Source organism: Salminus brasiliensis, chromosome 8, assembly GCF_030463535.1.
Source record: "Salminus brasiliensis chromosome 8, fSalBra1.hap2, whole genome shotgun sequence".
NCBI lineage: Eukaryota > Metazoa > Chordata > Actinopteri > Characiformes > Bryconidae > Salminus > Salminus brasiliensis.
In genome coordinates, this window is record NC_132885.1 from 12,195,751 (window position 1) to 12,216,957 (window position 21,207).

General features: G+C 41.2%; 1 protein-coding gene across 1 annotated transcript in view; it reads right to left on the reverse strand.

Moving 5' to 3' along the window:
* Positions 1-21,207, reverse strand: part of lrp2a (low density lipoprotein receptor-related protein 2a) — a 75,240-nt gene that overhangs the window by 21,902 nt on the left and 32,131 nt on the right. Inside the window, exons 30-53 of the mRNA XM_072685638.1 lie at positions 20,983-21,160; positions 20,524-20,652; positions 19,167-19,333; positions 18,935-19,078; positions 18,692-18,801; positions 17,750-17,927; positions 17,407-17,620; positions 15,800-16,039; positions 15,280-15,468; positions 13,813-14,733; positions 12,727-12,892; positions 12,437-12,595; positions 12,040-12,329; positions 11,666-11,866; positions 10,025-10,048; positions 8,124-8,366; positions 7,799-7,924; positions 6,914-7,033; positions 4,879-5,010; positions 3,885-4,086; positions 2,970-3,265; positions 2,160-2,826; positions 1,890-2,060; positions 587-810 (exon numbers count right to left, since the gene is read on the reverse strand). Of these exons, the coding sequence (XP_072541739.1) occupies positions 587-810; positions 1,890-2,060; positions 2,160-2,826; positions 2,970-3,265; positions 3,885-4,086; positions 4,879-5,010; positions 6,914-7,033; positions 7,799-7,924; positions 8,124-8,366; positions 10,025-10,048; positions 11,666-11,866; positions 12,040-12,329; positions 12,437-12,595; positions 12,727-12,892; positions 13,813-14,733; positions 15,280-15,468; positions 15,800-16,039; positions 17,407-17,620; positions 17,750-17,927; positions 18,692-18,801; positions 18,935-19,078; positions 19,167-19,333; positions 20,524-20,652; positions 20,983-21,160 (5,491 nt within the window). The remainder of the gene's footprint in view (positions 1-586; positions 811-1,889; positions 2,061-2,159; positions 2,827-2,969; positions 3,266-3,884; positions 4,087-4,878; positions 5,011-6,913; positions 7,034-7,798; positions 7,925-8,123; positions 8,367-10,024; positions 10,049-11,665; positions 11,867-12,039; positions 12,330-12,436; positions 12,596-12,726; positions 12,893-13,812; positions 14,734-15,279; positions 15,469-15,799; positions 16,040-17,406; positions 17,621-17,749; positions 17,928-18,691; positions 18,802-18,934; positions 19,079-19,166; positions 19,334-20,523; positions 20,653-20,982; positions 21,161-21,207) is intronic.

The window sequence follows — 21,207 nt, forward strand, 5'->3', positions numbered from 1 at the left end:
GGGTTCTTGGGAGCAGCATTGCCTCTGAAGAACCATTGTTGGTTCCCTAATAAATAATTTAATGGATAATTACAAGAAGACCCATTTTGCACTACATATAAGATGTGTTTTTTACATTGTATGAAATCTACATTATGTGAGGGACAAGTTCTTCATGCTTGTTCACCTGAACGATTCTTTAGGGTACCAAAAGGTTTTCCATGGCATTGTTCCAAAGAGCCCTTTTGGCACCTTTATTTTTAAGAGTGCAGAGAAACAGGGGTTTGTCTGTCTCTTACAACAGAGGTACATCCCCTCTTAAAACGAAGAGCATATCTAAAGACTAGAAGCTATCTGTCTTGGCAAAATGCAGTATTGATAAAAGGGATTGTCTTTCTTCTCTTGCTGAAGAGGGGGAGAAGAGAAAACACTCACTGCATTGTCTCTGTCTGTGTAAATATTGGCACGCACTCTAAAACGGTTTAAGTAGACGTTTAAAGGAAGAGATAATGATCAAAGATAACAGGTATAATAGCTCGAAGAGGATGTGAGAACACAGAGGAGCTTGTGATTGCACCCCGCTTGAGTTACTCTGTCCTGGGTTTACCTATGGGCTGGCGGTAGGGGTGACACACGTGGATGTCGAAGGGTCTGTGGGTGGTGTTGACAAGAGCTTGGCGCCCCGAGCCATCGTACTTATTGCCTTTCTCCACTGTGCGGGTGTTCCAGTCTGTCCAATACACCGTGTCCTCAAACACAGTTAATGCAAACGGGTGAGGGAGCACGCCATCATACACAGTGTGGCGGTGATGGCCATTTAGGTCCGAGTACCTGCAGACAGAAAAAAGTACTGCTTTATGAACCAGACATATCCATCATTTAACTGACAAGACACGACAACCATATTCACCATTTGTGACCCATCCATGCAGTGAACACACACATACACACCAGTGAAACACACACACAGTGGACAGTAAGCACACATGCCCAGAGTGGTGGGCAGCAGGGAGCAGAGAGGATGAAGGGCCTTGCTTATGGGGCAAAAAAGTGCCTGGGTGTCGAGTGTCGAGCCAAGGTATTACTGTTTAATAGAAAGCCATTTGTGCTTATTCTTATTTGCATGATATTTTGCTATGGGCTGCTGTGAAAAATTCTAAAATCTCCTTATTTGGGCAGTAAGACACTAATATTAAAATAAATATAAATAACATTAATACAAAATGTTGTGGATTTACACCACTTTGTTCATTAAACATCTCCACAGCTCTCCTCATGAGAGTCTAGTATTATTTATTGCCATAATCCAACACCTTGTCTGGTAAATCAGTGCTTAATGATGTTAAATCCAGTGAGCTGGTGATGGAATTGAACAAATCTATGCACTGGCTGACGGGGGAGTCCAGGAGAATTTTGAAACCATGCTTTGTTCTTCAAATTAGCTCACAAGATCTCAACTACTTTCTTCAAAATGAGAAATTCCTGTTACTTTTACAATCAAAAGCATTAAGCACAGCTTATTGCTGAGATAAATGTATGTAATCAGTAGGTATTTCATGTTCATTATCTGTTGAATCCAATATTGATGCAGAGCAATAAAATGTATAATAAAAATAATTTATAAAATGTAGTAATTTGGATTAGAATTACAGCAATAGCTATTTTATGTTTGTTTTACTGTACAGATCCAGATAAAAAAAAAAAGTTCAGACATGTCTAATTCATGCCTGCTGATATAGAAATGACTTCATTATAATTGTTCATATCTAGTAAATTATGTTATGATGCAATATGGTAATAAACATTACAAACTTAAAGGTTAAAACTGTTTTCTCAACAATAAGATTGAGATGGAAGAAGTCTGTGATGCATACAGCCCATCTTGCAGAGCAATCTAACATTTATCTTACTCAATGTAGTTGAGGTGAGCATCAGACCAGTAGAGCATGTCATTGGTGTAGTCTATGGTCAGCCCATTGGGCCACTCAATCTTGGTGGTGATGATGGCAGACTTGTTGCCACCATCCATCCCAACACGACCTATGAATGCGTCATCCCCCCAATCGGTCCAGTACACATATCTAAAAATAAGGCACAGAATTCATATTAAAAACAAATGTATAATTTCTGAATTAAGAACAGATCAGTAGTTCAGTAACAGACAAATTTCAGCAGCTTACCCAAACTTCGGATGCACCACAATGGCTCTTGGATTCTGAAAGCAGTAGGAGTTGTTTGCATCCACACAATGCTCAGCCAGTTTCCTCTCAAAGCGCCCATCCAACTCAGTCACTTTGATGCAGTCCAAAAAGCTGTCCACCCAGTACAGCTTCCGACCCACCCAGTCCACAGCCAGGCCTTCACCATGCAGGACCCCGTTTACCACAACCTCTCTGCCTGTCCCATTAAAGAACATCCTCTCCACCACCCGACGGCTCACGTCGATCCAGTACAGCCGCTTCTCCACACGGTCAAAGTCCAGCGCCACCACGCTGGTCAGGCCCTGCAGGATGAGTGAGTAGGCCTCTCCATCCGTAGAGAGGTTCCGCAAATAGTAGCGGTTGCTGAAGATCAGGTAGGGGCTGATGTTGCTGTTCTGCCGGCAGCTGCGGCCGTCCGGTTCGCGCAGAAAGCCTGGGGCGCACTTACACACATACGAGCCCACAGTGTTTTCACAGATCTGACTGCACACACTCGGCGTGTCCAAACACTCGTCCACATCGTCGCACGTCCTGTTGTCAGACATGAGGCGGTAACCAGGGTGACAGGTGCAGACGAAGCTGGTTGGAGTGTCCGTGCACTCGTGATCACAGTGGTGCATGGAGGGGTCCGTACATTCATTAATGCCTACAAGGATGAAATATGAGAGGGGTAACGCTACACCAGAACTTTTAAGTATTGGCAATGTTGCATGGTCATGCAAATTGATACTACATATTTCACTCATACTCCACTTCAGTGTGAAATTGGGTTAAGGGATGTATCCTCACCACAGCCTTTCTCGTCACTGTTGTCATTGCAGTCATCGCTGTGGTCGCAGACCTGGCTGGCTGACACACAGTTTCCGTTCTCACACCTATAGTTGCCAGGAGGGCAGGTAGGGGCCGGGGTCCTGCACAAGTGGTCCAGCTCATCCGACTCATCACCACAGTCATTATCACCATCACACACAAAGTCTTGCGAGATACAGCGGCCGTTCTGACAAGTGAATTGGTGCTGCTGACATGCCTGGTATGTGCAGCCCTGCTCATCACTGCTGTCCCCACAGTCGTTACGCCGGTCACACCTACCAAAACAGATGCAGTACTATTACTCAGAGCTTCTAAATAAATGCATTTCTATTGTATAAATGTTATACAGACAGTCTTCAAATATGTTTTTTCCTTAATTATACTGTTTGAATAATTATATACATAATTATATGTTAGAATTAAAATAAACTGAAACTACTTAATAAAAGTTGAATATCTTATTCCTGATTCTTGCACTATCCTCTTTTGATTTGTCACATTTCATACTCTTGGCCTTCGTGAGATACTTTACAAACATGTTCCAAATGCTAATTGGCTGGTAAAAACTACTTTTTATAGAGCAGTTATAAAATATTATAAAATGTTTATGGATACCTCTTCTAATGACTGCGTTTAGCTACTTTTAGTTGCACCCATTGTGGACACAGATGTGCAAACACACACACACACACACACACACACACACACACACACACTGTAAAGAAGTATTGCCAATAGAATACGACTGTCTGGAGCAGATAGACATGAACCTGTTGGCACCATGCCTGAACCAAACCAGAAGGCCAGCCAAATAGTGCTTTGTGTAACTTGTGGAAGCTACAGGTGTAAAGCTGAGCTGAGAAAAGTAGTCCAGCTCTAATTAGCTTGTCTGACCTGTAGGAGCTGCGGATGCAGAGTCCATTGCTGCAGGTGAACTCGTTGGCAGAGCAGGATCTGCGTGTGCAGTTCTGATGCTCATCATACGCATCTGAGCAGTCTGCATCCCCATCACACACCCAGTCCCTGGGGATGCACTTCCGCTGTGGGGGGCGGTTATTCACACAGGTGAATTCCAGAGGAGAGCAAGTTCGGTTTGCTGGATAGATAGACAAAAAAATAGACAGATCAGTGTTCTGTGGCAAATGTTTTTAATTAAAACATGCTCATGAAATAACCATGACTGTAGTACAATGATATGAATCTAAACCCACGGCTGTGTGCCCATGCATTTACTGCGCTAAACTGTTATACAGTATATAACAGTGTAGACGGTGCACTACAATGAGCCATAACTGTTTAGAGATCAGTTTTTTATAACATTCCTTTCCTGCACTTGTTCACACATTTCAACATTTTAAAGCATCCTTTGGGTTTCAACTGAATCAAATTAGCCAGGTGCCAACTGAGTGAACTCTGGCTCCGAGCTCTTTTAGCTCTGTTTTGAGCATTTACACTGCACAGAGACCACATGGCAGCGGTGAACCAGAGAGTCCCAGCCAGGAAATACTACCACAAAGCAGCGAGTGAGGCAGGGGAAATCAGGAATGCAACTTCCTTGCACTAAAGCTCCAGACCCGCAGCCACGAGCCAGAGAGGCCCTACTGCACACTTTTACTGAGCTATGGGTCTGATCTACAGCAGGAGAAGAGAAGAGAAGATGGGAAGAGTGTTAGAGGGGAAGAGATAGGAACTTCATTAAAGAGAAGGGAAGAATCAAAATTGTGAACCCGATTCTGTTATTAATCTTAACATGCTTTTAAGCATTCACTTTGCTCATAATCTGTAAGATGTGTAGTTGTAACGCTGAAAAACTGAATTGTGGGGCTCCTACAGACCCTCTATTTTTGAGGAGTAAAAGGAAAGTAAGAGGGGGGAAGTGTGCACTCACCACAGTTGTGCCTCTGGTCCTCATCACTCATGTCACCGCAGTCATTGTCCCCATCACAGATCCAGGAGGATGCAATGCACCTGCCATCATCACAGCGGAACTGGTCCGAGTTACAGGTCCTCACCATGGTGGCTGCAGGGTTCACAAACACCACAACAACACATGCTTCAACAAGGAGCAGTTGAGCCTGAAAGAGTGTCATGTCCAAGCTTTTTAACAAAAGCGACTAAGGTGAAGACCTTGCTCACATCCTAACAGCATTCATCTAATATATTGGCACTTGGGAGGTAAAAAAAGAAGAGAGAGAAAAAGCATTGTGGTGCTGCATTCCTATCTCTTGTGTTCTGCCTCAACAAAAGCCAATGAGGGCCACTATAATTATGGCTGAACAAAGGAGGAGGGGTGTGTGTGACAGGAGGCTAGCCAGTGCCACTGAGGAGGAATGTGGCAGACAATAGGAGGCTGGACTGACCACAGGCCTCATGCACACGCGCACACACACACACACAGTCTCAAAACTTGACTCATACTACTGCAGCATCAGTGCTACAAACAAACTCTTCATTAATTATCGTAACTTACATTTAACTATTCATTCCACCAGCAAAGAATGTGTGTTTGTGGACACTCCTTGTAATAAATGCATTCAGCTGCACACACAAACACACACACACACATATAGAGCTTGTCTAATCCCTGTAGAGAAGTATTGCCAATAGAATAGGACCTATTGGCACCATAATTAATGCCAGGCGTGGGCTAGAGGAGTATAAAGCCCCCCAGCATTGAGCTGTGGAGCAGTGGAACAGTGGGAGTTGGGAATTGGGGAAGAGGTGGGGAGTTATCATCCAACATCCTGACCTCACTAACGCTCTTGCTGCTGAAGGCAAACAAATCCTCACACCAATGGTTCAAAATCTAGTAGAAAGCCTGCCCTGGACAGTAGAGACAGTTACTCCAACAAAAACAGGATGAACTCTTTTTTAATACCCTTGATTTCAGAAGAAACAGTGAATGAACAGGTGTCCCACTACTTTTGTCCGGCACAGACATCCTTAGCAAAGTATTTTTCTTAATTCAAATCTTATTAATTAACATTTCAAATGTCTTGCCTATGATAGGCTTAAGGTTAAAGTTGATGTAATAATGTGGCATTATTTTCAATTACACTTTAGAGTGTTCTTTAGCGTATCCCAGAAGAATAGAGGTTAAGGGCACAACAGTGGCCCCGTAGCAGACCTGGGTATCAAACGTTTAAGCTTGTGATAAAATACCCAGCACTCTAACCACTGAGCCAACACTGCACTTAAAGCTTTTTAAACCCTTTAAAAATACATTTTTTACCTTTTTTTTAACTGCTACCATTTTACAAAACGGTTCACTTTGTACTTACACAATGCACATGCACTTTACACATGCACATCCATACTCCTTTACTGTCTATACCACATTATTATGGAGAAGAGAAGATTAGTCTGTGAAAATAGAAGCTTCTCATGGGTAAAATTACCCTAAAATCTTTTGAGATAACATCAGGTTTTAATGAAAATGTAAGAATAGACAGTAATCTAAAACTAGGAGCCTCTGTACTTAAAATGCCTATTATGCCTAATGAGAGAGAAATAAACCAGTGAAGTAATATTCCTCTTGTTCTTGTATTATTCCTCTAGCACAACTCTCACTTGCTTAATCCTTCACATAGTCAGATTACAATCACAGTTTTGATTGCACTATAATAGTGATGACTAACACTGCTTAGTTCTGGTAAGTCCACTCAGTGCAGCTTCCCGTAAAGCCTTTGTTCTACATCTCTTAGACCAGAGAAATCACTGGGGCTTGTAATTAAAAACTCTTACTGAATATCAGATAATTACACTTCCTGTGCATTATAATTACCTATTTTTTCCTTGTTGTTGAAAAGTTTATAGAGATTCTAAAACCGATAATCCGGATGATGAAGCTGATTGAAAGAACATGTTAGGTGCACAGGAGGTATGGAATGCAGTGTTAAAATAGGCTTTTGTGTTGAACTCACTGCAGGTGGAGGGTTCATCTGAACCATCTGAACAGTCCGTGCCTTCGTCACAGTACCAGTGTGCAGGAATACAGCGCCCACTCGTGCAACGGAATTCATTCTGGGAACATGTAGACGAAGCTGAAGGGAGAGACAGAGGAAAGCCTTTCAGTGGTTCACATCCTTCAAAACAGCTCAACACTGGACACTCAACCAAAAAGCTCTGAGACTAATCGTGTAGAACAGATTATTCCTCAGTAAAAAGTCTCATGTTAAAGCAAAATGTATTAAAAAAATCGCATTTTATGCCATTTTACCCAAGAACTGTTGCTCTGAATGTAGATAATTCAAACTTGTTAACACAAATAACAACTGCAGTCTATAAGATTAATTATTTTGACCAGAATTGTGCAACAATTTTATTTAAGTGTGACGCACTGAGACTGATCTGAATCACATAAAAATGTAAGCCACTGTTTTTCCAGTGTATGAAAGATTAGCCTGTAGTTGTAGCACAAAGCTAGCTTTGATTAATTGAGCTATGCAGTGTAGCAAAGTCGACAACTAATTAAACTCATTCACAAATCAAGCATAAAAAACAATTTACCCCCAATTTGCCATGAATTCACTCAACCCGGATTTGTTCCAGCTGACCTTAAACTTATCAGAGTGTTTCCTGGACACAGATTAAATGTAATCCTGGACTAAAAAGGAAATTTAATAAAGGATTACACCTGAATGTGTAATTCAGTCCAAAGTAAGTCTTAATCTGTGTCCAGTGAAATGGCCAATCGATCACAAAAACTCTGTGTGTATGCACCATAAAAAATACACATTCCATTTTCCACAATCAAAAACCAGGGTGTCTCTCCGGTCTGATCTAAACCTGTATGCTGCATGACTCACCACAATGTGTGGGACTCTCATCACTCATGTCTCCACAGTCATTATCCCCATCACATAGGTAGGAGCGTGGGATGCAGATATTGGTGGTCTGGCATTTGGTGTGTTCAGGCTGGCATGTTCTTTCAGCTAGAGAGCAAGAGGGCACAATGAGGCAATTGTATGTGTGTGTTATTTTTTAAACATTAAAATATGCACAGATTTGGCAATTAACTGTACGATTAATTCCCAAAATACCGATGTGATTAGTGAACTATTACAATAATTAACAGCGATAACTCTAAACGATATTTCAGCAGGAGATTCAGACATCTTTCATCAGACGTACCGCAGTTCTGTTCATCTGAAGTTCCGTTGTCGAAACAGTTATTGATGCCGTTGCACACGTACTCGCGTGCAATGCAGCGTCCGTTGTTGCAGGTGAACTCTGTGTCAGGGTCACACTGACGAAACACACAGCCTGCCTCGTCACTGTTATCCCCACAGTCGTTGTAGTGATCACAGCGGTAGTGGTACGGCACACACCTGCCGTTTCCACAGGTGAACACTGTGGGCTCACACGTGTGGAAGGCTGCCAATGACAACCAGAAGGAGACACAATTCTTTGAGAATATAACAAGCAACAGATCTATGAACAAACTGACATGGTGGCCTAGAGCTTAGAGTCCCTGCAGAACAAGGAATCTGCACACTATTACTCCAGTCTCAGTAAGACTGTAACTTCGACTGTGCGTTCTACACAACAAGGGTTCCTTAAGGGTATGTTACTAAACACAATGGTTCTATAAAAAACAATGACAATCCATAGTCCCTTCATTTTCATAGGCTCAAAAGTAAATGGACAATTGACGAATAAGAGTTTCATGGACATGTGTGGCCTGTTCCCTCATTACTTCATGACAAATGAAGGACATAAAAGGTCAGGAGTTGATTCCAAGTGTTCAATTTGCAGGACCTATGAACTTATGAGATGATACACTATATCCAAATGTTTGTGGACACTCCTTCCAATGAAAGCATTCAGCTACTTTAAGCTGCAGCCATTGCTGGCACAGACACAGCTTGTCTAGTCCATATAGAAAATTACTGCCAATAGAATAGGGCTCTGGAGAAAATAAACACTGGCACCTATTGGCACCAAGTCTAATGCCAGGCTTAGAGGGGTATAAGGTACCCCTGCATTAAGCTGTGGAGCAGTGGAACTGTGTGCTGGTGCTCCATCCAATAGTTTTGGGATGAGTTGGGGAGTTGGGTGGGCTGGTGATCATCCAACATCCTGACCTTACTAAGGATCTTGTTGCTGAATGCCATCAAATCCTCACAGCAATGCTCCAAAATCTAGTAGAAAGCCAGTTGTAGACAGTACTTCATTGTCTGTCAAACAGGACAGAAGCAATGTTATGGTGTGACCAAGTACGGCTGCCAATGGAACAGGGTCACTGGTGTTTATTAATGTGAAATAGCAAGATACATTCTGAAATCTTAAGAGTTACAATTTGTCTGCTATTTAGTCCAACTGCTACAACACTAATAGGATGGAGCTTCGCAGTACATATGGACATGACCCAAAACATACCATGAGATACAACATGTTTTTAAATGGTCGAATCAGTCACCTGACCTTTGGGAATGCACGTGAGCATCCTTTTACTTATTGAAGACAAACAAGCACCAACTGAAGGTGTCTACAGTAAAGTCCTGACAAAGCATCTCAGGGGAGGAAAGTCAGCATTTTGTGATGTCTTCAGGCAGACTCCAGGCAGTCATAGACAACAAAGGATTTGCATACAAATATAAAAAATACTTCTTACATTTATAAATATGCTACTTTGTTCAAGTACATATGAGCCTTTGAAAACAGAGGAACTGAAAGTCTACACTTTATTCACATCCTGATTTCCTCATTTTAAACAAGACTTCTATAAAGTACCACAATTAGGTTAGGTTGTATGGAGTGGGAAGTGTACAGTATATGGATATCATACTTGCTAGTACTGAATCTAGACTTTTCAGGAAGGTTTTCAACTCACAACTGCTATCAGTGAAAAGGTGATGGGTTCTCAAAGACCTAATTTTACCTGATAAGGAAATAAACGCCGCCACTTGTGGGACTGCATGCAAAAGAGCAGTGCATTTTCTTATTGATTAGTAATCTGCAGTGGAAGATTATTCAGTTAAGACTAGTCTACATCTATGATTAGATGATTGGAGAAGAATAATCATACACACCAAAAGAGAAATCACTCTTGGATCCTGGAGAGAAAGATTAAATAGCAGAAATCAGAAAAACGGCAAGTGGCAGCACATAAATAAAATGAGAAGGCAGAAATAGCAAGCATAAAGATAAGAGTAAAGCATGTAGATTTGATCCAAAAAGCTAAAAAAAAAAAAGACGAAAATCACTGTAGCAGCCCAGACAGACACTCAGCAAAACAAGACACAGAGGATCTTAATAGATAGTGTATCAGCTATTTTAATCCCAGTCCAGTTCCGAGTCTTTATTTTAAACACAGTGTTCGGACATGTGGTGTCCTTAAGGAGCCATTAATGGACATTATTGCCTAGCCAGCAGCACTGTGGTGCTCAGAAGGTAAATAAAATAGTTTAGAGTCTGCACTGTGGAACTATTTTACGTGGAAGCGTAACATAAGATCTAAAACTTATATAAAAGTATCACAGAAACCCTTGGTTTTAAGAGTGGGAGAACTACAGGCATTTCTTTGTTTTTAAACCACCACTGAACAGTGTGTTCAGGGCCATAAGGTGGCTAACGCTAATGCCTACATGCAGATGCTACAGAACCCCAAATCAAAGTATATTCTCCCCCTATAAAACAATGAACAACAAGAGATGTCAGTCCAGACTGCGTACCACTACACACACAGAAACACACAAAGTGACTTGACTGTGGGATTAAGAGACTCGGTCAGATCCGGGGTAAAATAACCTGATTCGGACATCCCTACAAACTACTGCAAAAATTGTCAGGGTCACTGTAAGCAGAGTTACAGTTAGTCTTAACTAATGCAATGCATTTTTTTGACGAAAGGTGAGTGAGGAACTACAGGTGGGCAATGTAATAATATTTTTTTGTTTTCACAATCAATTTACTTTTAGTGATGAGCAATATGTTTTTCTGAGCATGTGGGTATTGTCAGTACCTACAGACCAACCGACCAACAGCATGTTTCACCACACTGCACCTACAAAGACTTCCTCCTCGCTCACACTATGCTTGAATTCACACCTTACCCAGTGTCTATATGTAAATAGTAATGTAAACATTTCAGATTATATATATATATATTAAACCTGTACGTTCTGAACAGTGCCATAAAGTACATAGAGAGTGTGTATAGTGTATATAGTGTGTGTTTAGTGTATGTGTAGAGTTAGTCAATGTGTATATCGCTGCTGTACACTGTCTAAATAATTATGGATGAACAGACCAATAGAAATGCTCTAAATTACTCAGAATAACCTCTTATATTACACTGACTTCTATTCAGAGTTAAGACCCATTTTGTATTTTCCTGTAATGTCACTATTTTGGAGATACATGTTTTAATTATACAGCGACAATATATTCTGTTTTTCTATTTTATAAATATCTGTATATTTTACTACCGTGGCGACTACCATGGTGATAAAATTATCATGACATAATCTTTTTGCTTAATCCCTCACCCCCAGGTGGAACCTCTCAAAATGAGTGCTATTCTGAGAGCTAAAAGTTCACAGCAACCTGTATGTGAGACCACACTTCAGCTCTTCAGTCTCTAAAGAATAACAATGAATAATAATAGGATTTAAGTCAACTGAGGATGAGGCCTCTTTAAAACAACAGTGTGCTATCGGTTAATTGCTTACCACACACTCTCTCCAGCTCATCACTGCCATCTCCACAGTCATCATCATTGTCGCATTTCCATTGTGCACGGATGCATCGGCCATTCATGCAGGTGAACTGGCCAGGCTGGCAGCGTGTGCCATTGTCAGGGATGCAGTATTTGTTGTCAGCCAGATACCAGCGACCCTCAGACGGACACTGGCACTCTGCTCCCTGGGGACCTAAGCACAGAGATAAAGTGTAAGATAATATAGATAAAATAAAGTATCAAAACTATTAGGTTATCTTTTTTAATAGAAATAATAATAGAAATAATAATAGAAATTCAAGCTAGATATTTAACAATGACTTTAATTTAAGGAGCAATAGTTAAAAAGGAAAACGTTTGTGGCACCTGGAGTGCAGATATGGCTACAGCCTCCATTGAACTGTTGACAGGGGCTGTCGCATTGCTGCTGTTTGCTGTTGGATAGCACATGGATGTCCATCGGCCGTGATGGGAGGTTCTGGAGCATGACCCGCTGGTCAGAGCCATCATGCTTGTTGGCTCTATAGATGCTGCGTGTGTTCCAGTCTGTCCAGAAGATGTGCTGTCCATACACAGTCATTGCGAACGGGTAGATGGCTGTGCTCACAATGACCTCACGATTAGCCCCCGTTAGAGAACACCGCTCAATCTTCTGTCTGATTACACAGAAATCAAATAACAACTTAACAGCATGGTATCATTCAATAACACAGATGATGTGTATTAATATCAAAACACATCCAGAGATGCAAAAAGATCTTACAGGCTGGCATCGGCCCAGTAGAGTCTCTGTTCGTCATAGTCCAGGGTAAGGCCATTTGGCCACACAAGACTGGTGTTAACGATCTCAGTCCGAAAATTTCCACCCAGAGTTGCACGCTCGATCTTGGCATTGGTGCCCCAGTCAGTCCAGTACATGTACCTGAATCATTTAGAGTGACTAATGAGACACTTTTTTTACTGATCGATAATGTATCCAGTCCCAGATCTACACTATAAATCATGCAGAATAGTAAAGATCACTGCTAAAGGCTGAAGTTAGGGGGAACTCACCCACTGCATGGATCCAGCATGATGGCCCGTGGTCTGGGCACATGAGCTATAAGAGTCCTCTGAGATCCATCCACAGCCATGGAGCTGATGGTCTGATTAATATAGTCACTGTAATAGATCCTTTTGTTGACCCAGTCATAGGCAATACCATCAGGGGCACCTAGATCTACATATAAAGAAGAAATATGATAATATTTATAGAGTGAATGAAATATATTATAGTTGTATCTATTAAATTGTCTTTTGCAGTTATTATCAAGATGTTCGAAGGCCGGCATTGTGCATGCATACACATAATTAAAATCTTATCTGGGGGAGCATTTTGAAATATTTGTGGACCATTGCAACCTGAGTAGCCCTTTAAAAGCACTGGCAAGGAAGAAAAGGATGACTGGCAAGGTTTTACTGTAAAGAAGTGAATCAGTTAACCCTATTCTAACTTTCATAAGAAGAAAAAAAAACGCCACAATGTTTTTATCACAATTAACACATTGTTTGACCCTTCAAACTTTAAGTAGTAGTACAGGCTGAAGCTCAGCTACAATAGTGTGCTGTATATGTTGCTATGTCAGAATCCATAATTGTAGCCCTTTTGTTTAAATACATAAATAGGTTACAATAAATAGGTTTAAAGCTATTCTGGCAAATCTCACGGAAGAGTTAACAAGAGCAAGAGTCTACAATCATGGAGAAGTTAAATCCACCCACTGCATATCATCACTGGCCAAAGAAAAATATTTTTTTGAACATTCATTTGAACACAATCTGTCCTTTACACTGTGTAACCAATTCATAATAAATGGATCAATAGAACTGGGCCAAAAGAAATAACATTCTCATTACTATCTCAGTAAATTATCTTTCTATTAAAAGTTTGTACTGTTTTGCTTTGTTCTGTAAAGTTACCATCTTAGAGGTGTTTTAAAGGTTTAAAGAGTTAAAATGTTTTTGGACAACAACTATATGGCAATATATGATACATATGATGTATTTCATTGGTTTACTAGCATTTGTACTGAGCTACATTTACATAATTACAAAATGAGCTACATTTACATAAATCATAATAATAATGCATTACAGTACCTGAAGCCACCACAATAGCAGGAGAGGTGGGAGATGACAGGCTAATGTAGCTGATTTTGCTTTGTCCCGCTCCAGAGCTCTGAGTGAAATAGATCCTGTTGTCCAACCTATCATAATCCAGAGCAACAGAGGTCCGGGCCACGTTGACCACGGGAAAGGGCAATGAGTGGTCTTCAGGGTCCAGCCTTAGAGAACGGACTGTACTCTCTGTGGTGTATATGAGGTAATCGTCCCGGGACACTACACAGCTCATACCATCCACAGCCAGATTCCCAAAGGAACAGGCACACTTTCTGGTCTGAGTGCCTGGCAGGGCGAAGCATAAATGAGCACAGCCTCCATTAGAATCCATGCAAGGGTTGTTATTAAGCTCCTGTGCTGATCTGGGCTGCATTCTCTGGTCAAAGATGGTCACATCTCGCAACATATTGATGTTATCTCGGATTACCACTGGTTGGTCTGTACTTCCGGGTTCTTTACTGGCCTGGAAGACCTTCTTCAAGTTCCTATCCACCCAAATAATGTTGTTCTCAAACACAGTGATGCCATATGGGGTTGGGTAACGACTCCCAAATCGCACAATCTCTGTCTCACCGCCCTCAGGCCGCACCCGGGCGATCATGTCAAGTGAGTCGTCCACCCAGTAGATGTACCCGTTCCTGTGGTCCAGAGCCAGTCCTCTGGGCGTGATGATGCCAGAGGAGACCAGTACGGTTCGGTTGGTACCATCTAGGAAAGAACGCTCAATCTTGGGGTTCTGCCCATAGTCAGCCCAGAAGAGGTATCTGTTTTTGGGGTCCACCACGATATGACGAGGCATGTCCACCTGGGTCTTCAAGAGGACCCTTCGGAACGTGGTGTTAAGACGAACCACTTCAATGTAGGTCTCTGTCAAGAAGGCATTTGTGAAATAGAGGTTCCCTGAAAGGCAGAGAAAAACATAACATTTATAATACATTTTCTTGACACTCTTCAAATCAAAGCAACACTTCAGTTCCAATTTCAGTTCAGATCTGCTTTATTTAATAAATATATGCACATTAGTATGTATAGTAAGAGCGGATCTTCAGCTATAATGATGCCAATAAATGTCTTTGACTGTGCCCTTTGTTAACTTTAAACTAAGAGTGTCCCTGCTACAATTCCTATAGCAGGCTAACCCCAGATTGTGCTGACTGGACACTGACAGGACCCAGGACAGACCAATAAACCATAAACCAACCAATAAAAGCAGAGCTCCTCATATTTTTCACAAGCCCATCTGTGTGCTTTGTTTACTTTCCCCATGTGCTTTTGTGTTTAGGTTTTATTCCTTAATCTCCTTAGTCCTTAGTCTCCGTCCTTGCCCCGCCTCTTTACTAGTTACTAAATGAACAAAATAAACATAGCTAGACTGAAAGATTCTATCATTCTACTAGTAGACACTGTGAAATTGAGGTGTCCTCAAACTTTTAAAAAACACCACACCTGCTGCCCAGTCTACAGCAATTCCTCGGATTCCATTGCGCCCAATCCCCGAAGAAACAATGCTGCGGAACCCGGATCCGTCTGGCTTGATCCGACGGATTCCATTCTGAGAGGCTACTGTGCTGCTGAAGTCACACCAGTACAGAAACTCAGAGTCCATGTGTACATCCACATGCAGAACGTTTCGACCTATTGAACAGACACACACATTTTACTAACTGGCTAGATTTACAGATTGGCAGGAGTTACAGATCTGAGTAAGTGTATCAATACAGTGTCTGTCAATGTATCACTGAATGTTATCAAACTACAATGAATGTATGTCACTCATTGGGCAGAGCATTTATTTGTACACACATTTTTTTCCTTTAAGAAATCATTAAAATAACCAAAATAGCCACTACTGAAAACCGGTTAAATAAATGTTCTGCTTCTGTATATAAAATAAATAATAATATAATAAATAAATAAAAATAATAAATAAAGTACAATACAGTAATACAGTAATCGCCACTGCTACCTCTCCCCGCCACAGGCACCATGGCCTCAGAATGATCAGCTCCCTCCAAACTGAATCCCTTGATGGCTGTCAGCATAGAGATGACCACGTAGGACTGGTATGGAGCACAGGTTCTGTTATCAGGTTTGAGTTTGAAGCCTGTAGCACAGGCACAAGAGAACAGGCCTCCAGGACGAGGAAGACACAGCTGCTCACACGTTCCCACATTATTGCTACAGCCGTTAGAGGAGCCTGCTGAGGCTAAGAGAGAAGAACACAGAAAAAAAATTATATTTTTTTACAAATGTGTAGCCCTAGCATGAACTATCTACTCTACTAAACATGTGCCTTTGACTTTATCTCGTTCCCTGAGGTCAAACTGGGGTCAGTCTGAAGCTTTTATGCACCAAAAGCAAAATGATTTGTTGTTACGTCACTAAGACTTTTCTTTATCCCTTAGAATCATAAAAACAATTAATTCAAACCAGATCTACAGACTGGTTTTAATACTTGAACTATATGCAATAGGGAGTTCAGAACATTAAAGTGACATAACGTGAACCTCAAGCACTGTTTCAAAAGAAAAACCCACGTCAGTAAAATAGAGCTATAAAACAGGCCAATTTCAAAACTCAAAAACATAGGTGTTGGCTCATGTCCCCAAAATGTACATACATCCAGCCCACTATCGGGAGCCTTCAAAGTCTAATGGAAAAGCTACGTCAGGTGATTGTGAAAGTGAGGCTAAAAAAAGCTATAAGCTAATGCCGGCTAAAGGAAGTCAAAAGAAATCTGCAACAACAGCGTGGTGGGATGTTGATTAAGTGAGCAGGTACTAGCCGGGTGCTAGGCTATAAGCTAAAAGCTAACCCTATCAGAATCCACTACAATCTCTTCAGCTAGCTAACCACACACCATGCCGAATGGACACAGAGAGAACAGCAACACTATCCGGTAATACATACAGTAAGTAATTAATTAATAAATACAAAAGGTTCCTGTTACAGACTTAAAGGCTATGCTAGAATAGGCTATACAGCTATGGGCATTCAGAATGCCATACACTAGCCAATGAAAGTTCATCATTTTGTTTTTGGATGCTGCCACCTCACCATAAAATAATGTAAAATCTGTGTGTTTCATTCTGAAGAAAAATAACAGGGCTGTAAATAGACTTATAAACCCCAACCATTTATATGTCAAAGAACAATTTTACAACCGTTCAGCAATAGCGCTTTAGTTGTGACCCGTAGTTATGAATATTAGCTTCAGTCAAACTGCCTCCCCTCCTGTTTTTAACTGGACAAAGCTGCACAGAAAGCACTGGCCCATGCCAAATGAATGAACCTGTCCATTGGTCACGGAACAAAAGAACACTGGTTCTACCCAGCACAAAGTCAAGCGTCCTTCTGAGGCAGACAGGAACAAATTGGTAAAGCGATCCTTCATTTAAAGCCATTCCTCTCTGGTAATTGCCTCATGGCTATCTAGGATAAGATGACTTCCAGAAAAGGCCATAAGGCTGTCATGATAAGAATCAAAGGCAGGAACGGGAGCACAGGGGGCCAAGGAATGCCTCAGTTAAGACAGATTATAAACTCATAACAGATTTAATAACTCTTACTTACTCTCTCGGTAGTGCACTTTGAGTACTCTGAGACCAGCTACGTTGTCCCTCAGCACGACTTTGTTGGCTCCTGTGGCTTTGTCCACTCGCTCAATCACCTCAAAGTCTCTATCAGTGAAGTAGAGGTAGTCTCCATGCACAGCCACACCCCACGGATGGGACAAGCCATTCACCACAGTGATGCGGTTGGACCCGTTTGGATCTCCTCTCTCAATCTTTAAAGACGTTTAAAACATTTTACATCAGGTGTGCTGAATCAGGTGTGCTGAATCAGGTGTGCTAAATAAAAAAAAAGAAACAACAGGAACAGGAAACAAGTGCTGGTTCACATTAGTTCAACTAACCACTCCAGATCCTGTAACAGCCCAGTACAGTTTGTTCTCTTTAATGTCGATGGTGATAAACTCCACGTGATCCAGGTTGTTGGTGTAGAGGATGACTGCGTTAGACCCGTCCATGTCTGCACTTGCCACCTTGGCTGGAACGCCACTCTCCGTCCCCTGATCTGTCCAGTACATCTTCCTGTAACACAGCATATAATAATGCATGGACTAAATAGTGACTGAGAAATTGTTTAAACAGTAATTGTACACTTACAGTCCTATGCAAAAGTTTGGACACCCATGGCCAAATGACATATTTTAACTACAACTAAATGTTTTTTAGTTCTTGTAGCTGATCTTTATTTATTTTCCCATTCTTCTGTAGTTCTGAGATTTGTCTTGTCTTGTCTTGTACAGCCAATTTATGGTGCATTTACATATTTTCCATGATGTTACATTTAAGAGGCTGTGAGAGCCTCTTTAGATAATCTATGACAGTCCTGAGGAATGTTTTGAATCATTATCGCTGTCTTCATTTTTTAAGGTGGTTTGATATGTACATCCAGGATTTGCTTGTATTTTGTGGAATCCAATCTGATATTAAGCAATTTTTCGAGAAAGATTACTTTCTGACATTTTGACTGCTACAGCTGAATAGGGTAGGATCTTCTGAGTGTTGTGAATACATGCATCATGTCTGTGAATTAACCCATTCTAATGTCCTGAAGCCTGAAAACAAGCATGTGGACCAGGTTGTCAGGGTTAAGATGTTGAACGGGTGATCTGATGCATTTGATGTTGCCGCAGTCTTAGGACTGAAGCTGCCTGATGAAGAGAAGTGCTGTTCCAGTTGTTTTTTCAGCAGTGAGTGTATAAACTGGGCGGACTGCATGTCAGGCTGACATAGCCTAGTGAATGTGGGGATCAGCCTTTGTGCCAGGTCACTGCTAAACTGGGGCTTACCCACGTGCCGGGTCCACTGCTATGCCAACTGGGGTGCCTGCGCCAGTCGGGGTACCATTGTTAGTAAGGAGAGTCTTCCTGTACTGCACTTCGCCTTTCAGCCTCAGCACCTACATGACCAGTTTCAGAAGAACTAATTAGATATTTACAACATAGGAGAAGAATGATGCTTCAGCTATATTTATAGAAGCAAAACTAGAAATGTGTTGATATGTGTATTTTAAGACATATGGGCAACCTCACCTCTATGGACTGTGTGGATGGGTTGGTGTAATACAGATTTTGAGACATCCAGTCAAGAGCCAGTCCCACCGGAGAGCCCAGGATAGCCGCTGGAGCGAACTCAGTCCTGTTAGTGCCATCCGATCTAACCCTGTGAATCTCCCCCTGTATAGGAGACGCAATCAACTGATCAGATTATTTCTTTAATACATTTTTTAAAATTGGGCAAACTGAAGAACTTTTTTATGCTTACAGGATGTTCAACCCAGTAAATCATCTGCTCAGCATCATCAAAGTCTACATCATATCCGTTCTGTAGCCCAGCAACTGGTACCATGGCATCATTGCTTGTATCTTCTGGGTTGAGGGAAATGCCATAAATGACACTGTCCCTAACAACCACCAGAAAGGGATCATCCACTGTAAGACAACATTATGAAAGAACTATGTCATACAGTGGTCTAGTCACATTGAACAGAAACACATCAGTTGTAATGTAATAAGAATAAATGAATAAATGAAGAAACAGGCAATAATGGTGTTATAGCCTAAATCATTACCCTTAGTATCAACAATAGACTACCTGATTACTAAACAATGTTAATGCTAATTGATAATTCTGCAGTGTTTGTGAATGATGCTTAAATAACAGAGCTGATTATAAATTGCCAAAATTCCAGATTTTCATAATGCTTATCCTCGTTCGCAGGAATCGGTTTAGAGTTCTCCAAAGACAGCACGTTCTGCTGTGTCATCAGAGATTAGGATCACTGGGCACTCTACTCATTCTCCTTCTGGGGTAATCATTCATCTCTTGGGTAAAATGTGCTTGACATTGATGTTAAAAAGCTGAAATCTGAGAGTGCTTGGACGGTTGCCTCAAAGAGGACCCTCTGGATTTCAGATTAAAGCTCTCTTGTCTGTGCACACCCCAACCGTAAGATGAGTTAAGACCATTTACAATTGTAAATATTTGCCCTCAAAGAGGAGGAGATTATGGGATGCTGTTGACAAGATCTTCTTCTCATGAACTGCAGAACATATCCAGTGTCACTAAGGACTACTTCACTCAGTCAGTGAGAAGGAGATTAACTGGAGGGAGGCCACAGCGAAAGGCACAGCAACATTCACACAGAGGGAAAAAAGAGAGTAGAGATTAAACTCAAAAATCTCTTTTGGGATTTTTTGGAATGTTGTTCCAGTAATAATGTAATGACTTATGACTTCTAAATACATATATATACAGTATAGATATATACAGTACTGTGCAGATTTTAGACACATCAGCACATTATTTAAAAGGTTTTTGCTTGTAATGCCACCAGATCACATTAGAACTGTTGCAAATGTGAAAAGTAACAAGAATTTATGACTGGCAAAATCTTAAAAATCTGGAAAATATAATCTATGATTGGCAAATCTACTACTACAACTAAAACCACTACTTTTTGCTGACTGTTATTTTTGTTCTAATATTACTGATTTACTGAGAAAATAAACACTTACTGCCCAGATAAGGAGCTTTTTCATTCAAATGTTCAAAGATGCCTAAAACTTTCCCACAGTATACAATACATATATGGTTATATATAGGGGTTGGTGGTTCAGACCTCTAGCACAGGTAAACTGGTCTGCTGCCAGCGTCCAGCCTGAGGGACAGGCACAGGAGTAAAACCTGGGGCCAACTGCAGAGAGCAGGCAGATGTGGGTGCAGGGACTCACAGCACACAGGTTGTCACCTGCACAAGAGGAAACATAATCACAAAAGAAAACATGAGATGATTGAATTGTTCACTCATCAAAGCACGAAATGTAATCAAATCTATAACAGCTTATTTGCATAAAGAATTATTTGTATTAAAGCCTCATCTACCCAGATAACCTGTAGATTCTGCACTCCAACTTAATAAAAATATGTGGCAAATTGACCTAAAAGTAACAGTTTCAGATGTGTTCAGGTGTGAAAGCCCAGGAGCAAAGGAGCAAAAAAAAACAATTCTCACATAATGTTCCTTTTAACAGAGCTGTTTTGGTGAGAAGCAGAGCAGCTAAAAATTGCAGAGTCATACCTGCCGGCTGTTTGGCCGGATGCATTGCCACCAGGCCCATGGGCTGGGGCAGGTTATACAGCATCACCGTCTGGTTCTCTCCGTGCCACTTGTTGGCCCGGATCACACGATTGACATATCTGTCGGTCCAATACACAAAATCCTCAAAAATGGTAATTGCGTGGGGGTGTTGCAGTACCTTTTTATTGAGAGACAAGAGGCGAATTTTATTCACATGAATTAAGA